General features: G+C 40.4%; 2 protein-coding genes across 4 annotated transcripts in view; one reads left to right on the plus strand and one right to left on the minus strand.

The window, feature by feature from the left end:
• The first annotated feature begins 1,474 nt into the window (after nt 1-1,474).
• Nucleotides 1,475-4,460, plus strand: tac4 (tachykinin precursor 4). The gene is made up of 5 exons (XM_087837334.1): nt 1,475-1,706; nt 3,590-3,686; nt 3,798-3,830; nt 3,938-3,988; nt 4,172-4,460. The coding sequence occupies exons 1-5, from the start codon at nt 1,581-1,583 to the stop codon at nt 4,204-4,206; spliced, it is 342 nt and encodes a 113-aa protein (XP_087693460.1). The 5' UTR covers nt 1,475-1,580; the 3' UTR covers nt 4,207-4,460.
• Nucleotides 4,461-6,148: 1,688 nt separating this feature from the next.
• Nucleotides 6,149-14,120, minus strand: part of LOC102789290 (histone acetyltransferase KAT7-like) — a 23,772-nt gene continuing 15,800 nt past the window's right edge. For all 3 annotated transcript variants that reach the window (XM_087837372.1, XM_087837373.1, XM_087837371.1), the window contains exons 10-15: nt 13,672-13,761; nt 12,920-13,060; nt 12,564-12,657; nt 12,264-12,410; nt 10,818-10,924; nt 6,149-10,691 (exon numbers count right to left, since the gene is read on the minus strand). In XM_087837372.1, the coding sequence (XP_087693498.1) occupies nt 10,593-10,691; nt 10,818-10,924; nt 12,264-12,410; nt 12,564-12,657; nt 12,920-13,060; nt 13,672-13,761 (678 nt within the window). In that variant the 3' untranslated portion in view covers nt 6,149-10,592. The remainder of the gene's footprint in view (nt 10,692-10,817; nt 10,925-12,263; nt 12,411-12,563; nt 12,658-12,919; nt 13,061-13,671; nt 13,762-14,120) is intronic.

The following is a 14,120-nucleotide window of genomic DNA, read 5'->3' on the forward strand; positions in this document are numbered from 1 at the left end:
GAAAGGCTGCTCCAACAGAACTTATTGTTTCGGAGGAAAACACGAACACGGTGTACAGTCGAGTCTTAATAGCTTACTTACAACTGGGCTCGTCAGGCTCTCTTCTTGGCTGCAGTGGTTATTATTATATTTACATGCTTCCAGCTCCCGTTTCTGCTCGATGACAGCTCGTACTTTTCCTTTTTCTCCCTCCCTCGCTCACAGACACATAACGGGTATGGCAGTCCATTCTCCCTGCAGCACGGACTACACTGCCCATGATGCTACATTCTTTAGAGCTATACCTGTAGCATTCTGCCTGTTAGCTTAGCACAACAACAACAAAAAGGCCTCTCTCACCCAGGAAACACGCAGAGAGAGCGTCACCCTGTAACCATGGCAACCGTAACGCTGCCGCCTGGAACAACAGAACGTAGCTGTCAAACAAAACCCAAACAGTCCTGACCCGCCACAATATGAAACAGGGAAGTACCGCCGTGTAATCCATTTATTTCAACAAAGTAACTGTATTCTAAATACCACCTTTTTAAACGGTAACTGTAACGGAATACAGTTACTCATATTTTGTATTTTAAATACGTAACGGCGGTACATGTATTCCGTTACTCCCCAACACTGGGTGTAGCTACTTGTGCCACTCGTTAAAACACATAGAGGTGTTGACTCTGAGTCACAGATTGATCCTAATAGCAGAATAATTGTAAATTTGTTGGTGTTAACAACGTTTTTTCAAAGAGTTCTGTGAGCTGAAGAATCCTGTATTGAAAATGAAAGAAAATTGAATTCATAGGACATTCAGAGCAAAAGCAGTTAAATTTGACCCAGCGGGTGGGTCCAAACCCACGTGTGGGGCTGATGCACTATTGTGTGTTTGTCACAGATCAGGTCAAAGGATGGATTCTCGTCAGAAGCTGCACTGATCATGATTATAAATCATCAGAATACTGTGGCTCTCACCCGCAGAGTCACACAGACAAACCGTGAATACATCAAGCCCCGAAAATCAAATCTCACTGGGACAAGGCGACACGAAGCATAAAGAGGACACAAAACACGATTATGATCTGGTTCAGGCAAATATAACCGTGTCAGTCGGAGCTGTGATTTGGTTTGGCGTCTTGTGCTCAGCCTGTAAAATAAAGACATATCCTGTCTTTTCCTACGCTCGCCCCATTTGTCATGTCATACATGCTTTGCCACATTTTACCATAAACGTGTGGGGTAAAGCTAAGAAATCAGCACAGCCATCCTTCACAGTTTGGGTCAGCTGGTTTTAGATTAGATGAAGTTCACTCACAGTCAACATGAGTCAGACGGAGGGGTGGGAAAACATCTGGCCTGCAGGATGTGTTCGGTTTAATACGAGGCTGCTGGAGGACGTGGGGAGGAGCGAGCACGGGGCGTTTATAAGAGCAAGCACGGACCTTTCCTCAAGACCAGAGCACAAAGTGCAGAAACATAACCACGCGTGGACGGGGTGAACTCTGTTGGCTCCTGTATGCGTCCGAATCAGGGAGACTCTGCTTGACTATTTCTATATTTTATTATTGTTGTTATTACTTTGGCATCCTTAGGTAACCATGGAGACGCTGAAGTTTGTAGTAGTGATGCTGGTGGTCGTGTTGGTGCAGGTTTGCAGCGCGCTGGGGACTCCGCTCTCCGGGGAGGAAAACGACGGAGAAACGTGGACGGTGGAGGACTGGCAGGTACAACCCCCACCCCCACCCCTCAAAGGAAAGAAAGGGAGAGGAAGAGAGACGTAGATTTGAGGGTTGCATCCCCATATTACAGAGCAAAGATATTTTATAATCAGAATCAAGTCTAAATTTAAAATTTGTTTAAGCTGCATAAATATTACAAAACTTCTCTCTCTTTCTCTTCTTCTGCAGTTTCTTTGACTAACTTGCTTTTCAGCACCACAGACAGAGACCGAAAGTCCAACAGGCTGGAGGATCATCGCTTTATTTGTTAGAGCCAATCATCCAAAATCATCAGCAGCCGATATTAAAAATAGTTCTGGTAACAGTTCTCTGTGTAATGTGCCTGCAGCTACAAATCCTCAGAGAAATGTAAACATGACAGCCCGAGCATGTCCGCTACACTGGTGATTAGATGATAAATGGGCTCGTTCTTTGATAACGCTTTTCCACTCTAACCGAGCAATTCACACACACACACACACACACACACACACACACACACACACACACACACACACACACACACACACACACACACACACACACACACACACACTGCAGCAGCATCCAGGGATCGAACTACCAGCCTCCTGACTAATCCCTGACCTGCTCTATCTCCTCGTAAACACGCTAATTTCCTTTATTCATACGTTTCACTTTAAGCCAAAAGCTGAAGTACAGACAGTGAAGTGTGTTCGGTGACGTCAGACGTGTAAGGGTGAGCGTCACCGCTGCAATAGTTGAAAAGCCAGGAGAACTCGTCCAAGCAGAGACGTGTTCGTGCTGACTGCAAACTTTAGACTTTTGGAAATAAATCCACGCGTGATGCTGAGCTTTATATCTACTACGTGGGTGTGGCGAGCCTCGGTGTTCTGTTGTTCTGTAATCTGGCTGTTTGGGACACATCTGCAGATCCGCTGAATGCCTCCGAAATAAGAAAATCTGCGGTGGTTTATTTGCGATTTGATGCATAAAAATGAAGCCTGGCACACAGATGGCGTGTTTATTACCATATGTAACAGCTAATGTCTCTGTCTCTGTGGCAAAACATTTCAAAGCCATGTTCACAGCAATTCTTATACCATACCACATTTATTTATAAAGCACTTTAACATAAAACCAGAGTTCACAAAGTGCTGCACATGCTAATAGCATAAGTAAAGAAAATTAAAATGAGATAAGATAAAATTAATAACTAAAAAACTAAAATAAATTGAAACATGTTAAAACAAATTGAGTCAACCCCTCTAATCAGTGCCAAAGGCTTCAGCGAATAAATATGTTTTAAGAAGACTTTTAAACTCAGAAAGAGAAGAGGCCTAACATGCAAGGGTCGATCATTCCACAACTTTGGAGCAACTACAGCAAAAGCACGATCACCTTTAAATTTATACTTAGTTTTCGGTACCTCAAGGAGCTGCTGATTGGCGGACCTAAGGGAACGGGCAGGTGTATATGGTTGTAGTAGCTCCGAGAGGGGGGGCAGGCCATTAAGAGATTTAAAAGCAAATAAGAGAATTTTTAAAACAATCCTTATAGCTAAGATGTGGAAACATTTTAGAAGTCTTAAAAGTTTTATAGGGTTATGAAGTGTCCACGACTACAAATAGTGTTTCTGTGTGTTTGTGTGGTATATCTGTAGTGTGGTGACTTTTAGTCCAGATGCTGGTGAAGAATTGTGTAACAGACTTTTATGAGACACAAAGAAAGAGTGTATGCTGTGCTTAATCCTCCCGTTTCTGCTTATTTCCACAATCTGACTGCTCAGTGTTAAAACCCTGGACAGAACTTTTAGCAACTGACAGCAAGTACTGGAGTATTTATTTCAGCAATAACTTATTACACATGCGTGTGTGTGTGTGTGTGTGTGTGTGTGTGTGTGTGAGCAGGGTTACCCAGTGGAGAGAGGAATAACCATTCGTCTGGCAGATCTCATCAAGCGCTCCAAAGCACAGCAGTTCCACGGTTTGATGGGAAGAAGCTCAGGTGAGCAGATAAACAAGCACATGATTGTGCTGCAGTTTGGAGTTGATGATGTGCTCCACAATAATTTTTGCTTCCTGTACCTGAGACGTCTTTATCTCTTGCTTGTTTCAGGTGTGTCCCACGCTGTGAGACTGGGCAGGAAACGTGAGTAAGAGAGATCAGAGTTCAACTTTTCTTTATTGTTTTATTTTGGTAGCGAGCCTAAAAATCTTAGTGTTCCTCTTTCTCTGTGTGTTGTTTTGTTTTTACAGGAAATAAAGGAGAGATGTTTGTTGGACTCATGGGCAGAAGGAGTTTAGGAGGTAAGTGTCCGGCTACATCCACTTCTATTTGTATATAATCTTTGCTTTGCATAACTCTTCAGATAGAAAAGTGACTCTGTCATCATGTTTGAGTCTGCCATTAAAAAAGTGATTTTCAAGCTTGATTATAATCAAAATGTTTATTCTAATATTTGTTTTTGCTGTTTTCTTTCTGTTTCACAGACATGGAAGAAGAATTTAAATCTGACTCTTACTGAGGACAAAAAAAGAAAAGAGAATCACTCATAAACCAAACTTTCAGTTATAACGTCTTATCCAGTCATCCGTTGTTGACCAACGGGACACTGAGTACGATGCACTTTGACCGACAAACAGCTGTCACAATGAACTGAAATAAATGCTTTTAAAAATTGCTAACTTCACTCCCGTCGATCTCTGATGCACTGCTGTATGTTGTAACTGATGACATCTCGCCACATTTAAACTTAATGCACATGTAAGTCTCGCGTCTTTTCAAAGGGTTCGCTCAGTTTGTGCCGGATGGATTAAAGATGATTTCATTAGCTCAGTGTGCTTTCTGTCTCTGTCATGCATTACCTGCAGAATATCACTCTCTCGTGTTCATGACCCCCACAGGTCCACTAATTCTTAATTTATGTTTTAATAATTAGAAATAAGCAAAAAAGATGTTTGGTGTTAATTGTTATTACCGATTGTTATTTAAACTCACTAAAGTAAAAGTGGAATAGAAACCCTGAGTATACGAGGGCATTTTTAAATGTATTTACAGGGAACCACACTAATATTCAGCTCTGCTTTAGGCTACATTTGCTTATCTAATAAGTAAATTAATTCATTAATTAATAAATATTTAGAATTTGCAACCGAAATAAACATCTGGTAACAGATGTTTTATTTAAAACACTGACAGGCACATTCTTTCCCTGCATCGGCCCTCTGTAAAGATGTTACAATTAATAAAACACATGTTACATCTAACTAACATGAAAGCGTGAGCAGGAAAAAGAGCCGATCAAAGGTCAAAGGTCTCCTATCATCTCCCTCATGTGTGGAATTAGCAAGTGTTACAACTCTTAGTCAGTTCTGCTCGTTAAACATTTTGAGGCACCGCAGACATCTGTTCTTGATCCAGTGTTATTTATTTAATCTAATAATAATGACATTGTTATTCCAAACCAACATTTTATGTCCAACCTTCTTTTTAACTGATGATACAATAATATAAGCTAGAAAGATGCCTGCAGGCCTGATTTATCTTAATCTCCTCAACGTCTCTTTGGCAGCTCAAAATCAGCATAAATGCAGAAAGGACAATATTAATAATCTTTTTGAAAACCTTTACATCCTGTGCAAATAAAATAAATGGATCTTATAGATATATTTTTTAAGATTTAAGATTCATGTTCAACATGAGGCTCAAACGCTGCACCGCAGGCTGCAGAAATGTTGTCTTTCATTTTGCAGCTGTAATATTATTGTGCAGTCAGTCTCCATAACTGTCCTGGCCTATGAACAGATCCAGTACGTTCACGCTGCCCAAACAACTCTCCATCACTTAAACCCCGTATGTCATCATGCTTCTTTGATCTCTGAAGGAAAAGGTTGGATGGATTCCCTTAAACCATTAACAGCCCTCGTGTGGTTTTCATTTGTGAAGCCTCCAAACCACACATCTCTCATTTAAGTGTAACAACAATTAACAATATATTGACATTTTAATTTCAGATGCTCTCCAATGAAACTGGTTTCAGCAGCACTATTCAAACTCAAACCACAGGTTCTCCCTGTAGCTCTTTAAGTTTTATGATCTGATGTTTGAAGGATTTTTGCAATTTTCTTTTTTAATTAATTGTATTTTGTGCAGTTTTGTTATTTTTTCTTGTGGACATGGGATATCTTGATTTCTCCAGCATGGATAAAACTCGATCATCTTCTTCAAAGCCGACACGACCGCAGTACTGCAGGATTTATTTAGTCAGATTAGACATACAGTAGAGACTTGCTGTTGCTGAAATGCCCTTTAAGCTATCAGTGGCATTGCATATTTAGTTATTTAAACAGGCAGACACACAGAAATATTCTTTTGTCTATAAGTTCCTTATTAGCAAACTGACCAAAACAATCCTTAAACCTTTAAGGAGGCTGTTCGGGGACACAGTCGACACATGAGGCGAAATCTCAGTTTGACCATTTGTCTTTATTGAAGAGGAAGGCGAAGAGGAGAAGCAGGTACAAAAGCACAACTGAGCTACACAGCAATGTCACGCTACTTTTGTGTCACTTCTTTGTGTGAGTAGTTTAAATAGGTAGCACTACAACAACAGCTTTCTGGTGACCTATGAAAGGCAAAGGAATGCGTCTTTGTTTCTCCAGGTGGTCGTGGTAGCATATGGGTGTTAGTGACCAGCAAAATGCTCTAAAACTGTCCATCTATAGCTGCCATTGGCACCAGGGGGAGGAAGGAAGAGGTGATTGGAAAATAGACACAAGCACAACAACGTCATGACAGGTTTCTTGAAAACAAGGGCACTACACACACGGGTCAATTTGATTTTTTTCAAAACACTCCAGTTATCTACAGTTTTAATGGGCTGTTTTCAGCATTATAATTAGGTCCATTTCCTGCTCAGGGAAGAAGGAAAACAGTACACCCTCTATGATGGGATTTCTTCTTGCAAGACTCCATCCTCTATAATATTTTCTCTGAAACCAAAGCCTTTGCTTACCAGTCATCTCAGCCAAAAAAGAGCTCGAGAGCACAAGTATCCCAATCATGTAGGGAACATTGTAGCCAGGAGTGTTTGAGGATGCGTTTTATTCATTGGAAATTCATTTGAAGGCAAAAAAAAGAGAAAATGGTAAGTAAGCGCACTTTGCTGTTAATGCACATGAGTTAAAAACAACAACAACAACCTACCAACAAGTAAATTCAGGCAGCAGCACATTTGTGAGTGATTTATTGAGAGCTCATGCTAAAAGGATAAATGGAGTGTCTGTTAGCACTGTTGCCCTGTGCTGTGACGTACGACCCAATAACGACAGTGCATTTAACCACCGGATAACAGAAATATGTATTAATATGTAAAATGCAGATAACCCGTACACAGAAATGATCAGTATACACGTATACTACAAGACAAAAAGACTGATTTTTTAAAACTAATGACGTTTAAAGGCAACAGTTGTTTCAACACAAGAGGAAATGTAACTTTAAGTCGGGAAAAGAAAACGGCTCAAACGTGACACAAAAGCTACAGAAAAAAATATAAAAATAAAAAAGATAATGGTTGATTCAATGTGACATTGTTGGCAACACACCTCTAATTTCACAGCCAACTGCCGTCTAAACTTATGCACAATGTTTCTGATTCTTACCAAGTGTTAGACCGATTGAAACCACCCCGTGTCTGTTTGGTAAAAACAAACAAAAACTACAAGCTAGTATTTTTACAACTACTAGCTTGTTTCGCTTTTAGTGCTGCCAGTCGCTCAGTTTAAATATGTATTTCCTTCAGCTACATAACCTGAGGATTGTTAGGGTGTATGTGAATCCTCTGTTGGACCAAGCAGATGTTTAGTCTGAACAAAAAGTGAATTTCTTGTTTTAAAGTCGGTTATTTGCTCGAGCCAGAATGGCTACATCCCAGTCTCCAGTCTAAGATAAGCGAACCGCCTGCAGCTTCATATTTACCGAACAGACGCGAGAGAGATATCACAGATCAATGTTCACAGATCCATATTTGATAACAACAGCCAGCTTTACCCAAACATTAAATGCTGATTAAAATTCTTCAACATGTTGATCCAGATCAATAAATGTAGAGATTGTCAATAGAATTAAAATAATATTTTAATCAATCTTAAAGAACAAATTAAAAAAATTTAAAGTGCTGCCAACCATGCTTATTGAGCTTACACAACAAGGCTGCCCTCTTCTAACAGCTCACAGCATCGACTATGGTGGTGATAAGTAGTGACAATGTGCACAGTGACATGTTTTGATTCAATCACGTCACTTTTCATAACATGGAATAAATCTCTGAAATGTAAATGACTCATCGCCTTTGTTGGTGGGGAAAATGCTCTGGATTGTTCTTCCTGTACTTCCCAGGAGCTCGTAGACACATTCAAAAGCACGTACAATTTAATTTTTTTAAATATTTGATTCACAAGGAAATCAGTTCCCTAGAAAGGAGAGATTCCTCTACGCTTGTTTACGCTCTATGTAGTTAATGTGGTTTTTTTAAGAATATAAATAGGCTATTTTTAAAAAAAAATCTATAAAAACCCCCAAAACGCTTGCTGGGCAGTCACATCTACATTATTTTCACGTTAACACACACACGAAAACTAAAAAACAACAACAAAAAACCCCAAACAAAACAAAAACAGAAGCTTAATGCGCCATTTTAGCTTTTTATACAGTGGTAAAACCTCAGAGGTAGAAAAAGTATGAAAATCATTGAGAACTTTTAACAAAACCAAACAAAGCACACAGGAGCTCCCAAACTCTATAAACGGATAAAAAATGAAACTGCAGACACAACTGAGAGAAAAGTCTTAAAACATGAGTTACAAAAACAAACGGAAAACACACATAAACACACATCGTGGGTGGGTTCCTCCTTGGTGACGGTACAAACGTGGCCCAGTGGCAGCTATAGCTTTTTGCTAACCAAGAGATGGATGAGACGGGGTTAAATGCTGGACACAATGTGAGGCTCTGTTACTGATCGGCTCTGGGTTCAAACAGCCACAAGGCCATAAGGTAAAACACCTGACCTAAAACCATATTAGCTTTTCAATACATCTAGTTGATAAAATGCATTAAGTTAAGTTAGATCAAATCACTTTTCACTACTTTCCACCTGTGTATGTGTCAAATATGTGAACACTAATTTACATAGTGTTGTTTGTTCACTGTGGTTTGATACTTTTGGACATTTTTGTTCTTTAGATTTCATCTCTCGTCCCAGAGGAATGATCAACCTTATTTCTTCTCCAGTTTGTTTGAAAACTCTCCATTTAATCATGTGGATGGCAGTATTACACGCAAGCCCAGACATGGTCCTGTTTAATCACAACCAGCTGGTCTGCAAAAACACATTTACATGAGTCAAAGTGTTGCCGACCTGCATTTTGTCTCAATGACAGACTGAAATGCACTGCAGATTTGATACCACATGCAGCTGATTGGATTAGCAAGCGGGCCTGGTGCGCCGTGCTAATTAAGTGTCTGGGAGAAGGTGCGCTAACGATGCACGATTACCTTCACTTTGCAGACAACAAATGAGGTCAAGAAGCTATCAGCGGCTATGCTACGTATACACACGTCAAAAGAAGCTAAAGATGAATAGTGGCTGTGGTCGGTGTATAATAAAACCTGTCTGTTCTATTGTGTAACTGCATTTGTGAAAATGTTAAAGAATCACATAAAACTCAAAGCCCATTTCATCAGAACAATCCAACATTCAATATTGTAACATTCTCATGTTATCCCCCACTTTTAAAAAAGAATTTATAGCAAAAGCTAATCAAAAGCTAATTAGCTAAACTCAACATTAATAGTTTATAGCTAGCTAGTTAGCTTATAAAATACTGTTTAGTCAAGAAATATTCATCAGTTTTATTGAATATCTGTATTATTTTTGCCATTTTTCCCAAAATGCCCATTTTCAGGAAAGTCTTAACCAGCTAACTTTAGTAGTGGTTTTTGCTAGCTTATAAAATGCTATACAGGGGAGTGTAGCTATTTTGGCTGCCATGAGATAACGGTCGTTCTACATCCTGAACAGGGAAATAAATATTTAAAATAGTGACTGAATATCATTCCTATTTTTCACCATATTATTTTTTAAATGCCCACTTTTGGCCCAAACAAACCAGCTAACTTTAAGCAGCTGTTGTTGCTAGCTTTAGCATAGAGCATGTAATTCGCAAAAAATGAAAAGACAGCGACAACCCTGGTGTTGCTTTGTCATAAAAATGTCTACCCCTATCAAAAGAGTAATAAAACAAGATTTGAATCATTAATTATTAATTAATTATTTAATTTGTCAGCATCCCGCCACAAATAAAGCAAATTTATATTTCCTTTTTATAAATGTGTTAAGTACTGTATTGGATGTTGTATGTTAGGACCTGTTCTGTAATCTTTCTCTGCTTATTGCTCGAGATACATCTAAATGTAGTTTTCCCGCTCTTGCTTTTCATGAGCCCTCTTCCTTTACATATTTTATTTATGTAGCTTTCCTTTCAGAAGGACGTCGTTCCTGATCGCTTGCTATTAAACACCTGGCAACTCAGGGTTTTTACTAACACACAGTTAAGTGTGTGAGAAGTCATTCCCAGACTCATATGGATTTTCCTTATTTTTCTAATTCAAATTTTAGGGAAATGTCCAAACAATTCTTTTAACAGGAATCCTACCTGTGGACTAATGTTGTGGTTACTTGAACCCAGAGTAGCAACTGTCCGTGTCTGTGACTGCGCTGTAGCTGCTGAAAGCGTTTCGTACAATAGAGAGAGAGGGTTTAGACTCAGCGTCTGTGAGCATGCCCGTGTACAGAGGAGGATCTGTGCGTGACTGTGTGTTTTTGGAGTGTGTGTATTAGTAGCTCCTCTACGTCCCTTTGGGTGGGGTCCATTTTAAGGCTGTGGGGTCAATGGTCTTGCTGTTACCACGTTTGGTCTCCTTGGCCTTCCAGTCATCAATAAGGTCCTTTAAAGGAAGAAGAAAACAACCCGCAAAGGAACCCTGGTTATTAGAATCATAAACAACAACCAGCTGCTGACTGGGAGAGTGGCTACTCTACTCAACAGAGACAACAGCATGGCTGTTTCATACCTGTCTCTTTAAAACCAGGTGCTTCCCCTTCCAATATTTAAGCATCTGGAGGGACTGCAGCGTGCTGACTATATCCACCGGGTTCACTGCAGTTTCCTGGCTGATCTCTGTGAACATAAAAGTGAGAGGAAACTTAGAAGGATGAATCCTCAGCAGCTTTCAAATAATTTCCCTGCATTCATTACACCCATAAAAAACATCTTTAAAAAATTCATATTTAAAAGTTTTTGTCATTAAAATATTCCCTTCAAGTCTACAGAAAGCTCAGGTGTAACTTTACTGTCTGTGGCACAGGGACACACAGAGCAGCAGAGTGGGGTGACTGAGGAGAGTCACTGTCATCTGTGTGAGCTGGAAACATTTAGATTCAAAATAACAAGAAGACATTCTGAGTTCAAAAGAAAAAGTACAAATAAAAGAGGACAAAAGACGCTCAGGAGTGAAGGAACAGCGTGTTATCACTGATTCACTGTTTAGTCACAGTCGTCTTTATTCCGCGTGTCAAACAGAAGGACGCTCGCAGTGAAGTCGTCACTTATAAAGTAACTCCTATAACATACTGCCGTGTCAGTGCCTCCAACCTCCAATTACAAACACCTGTGGTAGCATTTTCAAGATCCTACGTGACGTCCTTCTCAACTTTTTGCATTGACAACATTTTCATAAAAACTTGACCTCTGACCCCTGACCTTGAGGATGAGGTCTTGAGTTACTGCATTCACAAACTCGGGTGTCTGTGAATATAAAAGCCCACCAGCCTGTTACAGCAGAGCGGTGACAACGAAACACAATATTGGATATTGAAGTGAAATTATTTAAAACTTTAGAATAACGTGATGATTATAGTGCTGTTATAGTGCAAAGGATGCATAAGCACCATGAAACAATACAAGTGTAAGCTAGTAAACTGAGGTGTGACTAACCAAAATCCTCCAAATGTTCTATAAAGAAGGAAACACAAGCAGCATGTGAGCTGGACGACAACATGAAAACAAGGAAAATGAGTGTGTCGTGTGTTTGAGGCCGGTGTCACTTAAAGCCCTGCTGTGCCTTAATGCCTTACGAAGATGTGAGTGTGTGGCTGCACTGTTTGTTTTTAATCACAGAAGCAGAAACGAGCGGCACAAACAAACGCGATGCACCATGGGAGCAGGGCGTTCCTCGCTTCCTCGGCAGAAAACCACAGGGGAAGCCTCGTGTGCGCCCGTCTTCATTTATCACTGGTACATTGACTCGATATGGCTGCAGCGCTCTCTGACCCATTCACAAAAGTGGCCACGCTTGAATGCGTGGATACACATATACACACATATACACACACATACACACATATACACAGTTTCTTGTGTCTTACACTGTATTTTATAAGCTTTTTGACCAGCAGCCATAATCAAACAGATTAGAAGTCAGATATTTGTCTTCATGCAGCATTTTGAACTTTCTGACCTTTGATGGAAATCTCCTTGCCCTGAAAGTTGTTCAGGTAGCGCAGCAGCACCTCCTTCCAGTAACTTCGGTAGCTGATTAGTCCCAGGTCCGACAGGGGCCGCTCAGGTGAGCCCACCTTCTCTTCTACTTTGGACAACAGGTAACCTGGCAAGACAGAGCGAGAGAGCAGTGCTTTGGATGGCTACACTTTGGAGCGACCTCGAGCTCCTACATCTGCTGTTACTGTGCAGCGCTGTGCAGAATCTCCGGCCGGTGTGTGAGCTCGTTTACATTTAAGAGGGAAAAATTTGTACTCACTGAAGTCTATGAGCATCTTGCCGTAACCCTGCCTCATGTACTGCGGCATGGTGAGGATGCAGGAGACGTTGTAGTTCAGGAAGGAGTTTTTCTCCTGTGGGAGGAGAATGAACGCATGAAGGTAACAGGCTGAATCACAGCTCGTAGCAGGACTATGGAGGCTGTAGCAGAATGAAAATACATCATCTGATCTGATTCCTTTGGCCCAACATCACCGAGCAGCTGACATTACAAACTGTGTGCAACTTCATCAGAAACACTGTTTTAAGTTCGCACTTCTTAGTAAAGACATTTGTGATTTGTTGTAGTCATTCTCTGAAAATTCTGTTAACGCTAAAATACTCTCACAGAGTTACCTTGGAGAAGTATCCGACGAGGTGGCAGCCTGTGTTGTCAGCTTCAGTCATGACATAGAACAGGAACGGTTCCACGTCATAATACAGAGTCTTGTGGTCCAGGAAGAGTTTTGCCAGCAGACACAGATTCTGACAGTAAATCTGCAGAAAGCACAACGTGAAGAAGTCGCACAGCAAAACCGTGTGATGTTTTAGCCAGTCAAACAATCCTGCGCTGACTTTGTGACTTCACGTTACCCATCAGGTACAAATACACTAAGAGTCAGTACAGCCTGCCTTCCTCCACAGGGAGGAAATACTTGTTAAGGCCTTTTTGTCACACCTGATGTGTAAATGTGCAAATGTTTGGTGCATTAAAAAACTTATCGCAGCCGTTCACCTCGACTGCACTTTTTTGCAGGTAATTATTTGGATGGATTCATTGGATGAACCCAGAATCTCCGTTTCTTTGAATCATCAGGATTCACTCATTAGACATTGTTTCTGTCTTTTCAGGACATTTTTCCCAGTAAAACCACAACATTTCCTGTGTTACAGATTCTAAATTCTGTTGGTTTCCCCCTCACGGTGCACTCGGTGTGTAACGGCCTTTAGATTTGAAATATTAAGATCTCGTTAACAAATTCAGCCTAAAGTTCAAGCACATTAAATCAAAATGTAACTGCCATCATCACTGCCTGCCGACCTGCTACGAGGTTTAGATATAATATTTGGCAGAGCAGGTTTAGAGTCAGTATTTGCGACTCTCTCACCTTATTCTTCTTTCCATCCACCTCAAAGACAGAGATGTTCCCCTTCCTGTAAATCTCGTCCCCTGGAGGGTGTTTCCACACACACTTGGCCTTAACAAAAAAGACAAACATGAAGAAATCGAGACAAAACTTAACTTTTGTTCAGATCTTCAACTGGTGCAACATTAGCGTGGGGGGGTGGGGGTGGGGGGTGGGGTGGGGGCACAGTGGGGAAGTGCAACAGAAGCCCCTAAAAATAAACTAAAAATAATAAATAAAAAATAATCTAAAAAAGTATTTTTTCAGTATTTGCCAATTGTTTTTTAAATCTTTTGTGTTTATTTCACTTGTAGCTGCTCTGTCTTTTAAGCCTCAAGGAAACACCCGAGCTGCAAAAACACACCAATCATCCAAACAACAGGATTGTTCTGTTTGAGAGACCTGAGAGTAAAAATGTCTCAAAACAAAAG

This window comes from Neolamprologus brichardi, unplaced genomic scaffold (genome assembly GCF_056152115.1).
Source record: "Neolamprologus brichardi isolate AB-2024 unplaced genomic scaffold, ASM5615211v1 NODE_ptg000031l+_length_7269946_cov_1, whole genome shotgun sequence".
Classification (NCBI taxonomy): Eukaryota; Metazoa; Chordata; class Actinopteri; order Cichliformes; family Cichlidae; genus Neolamprologus; species Neolamprologus brichardi.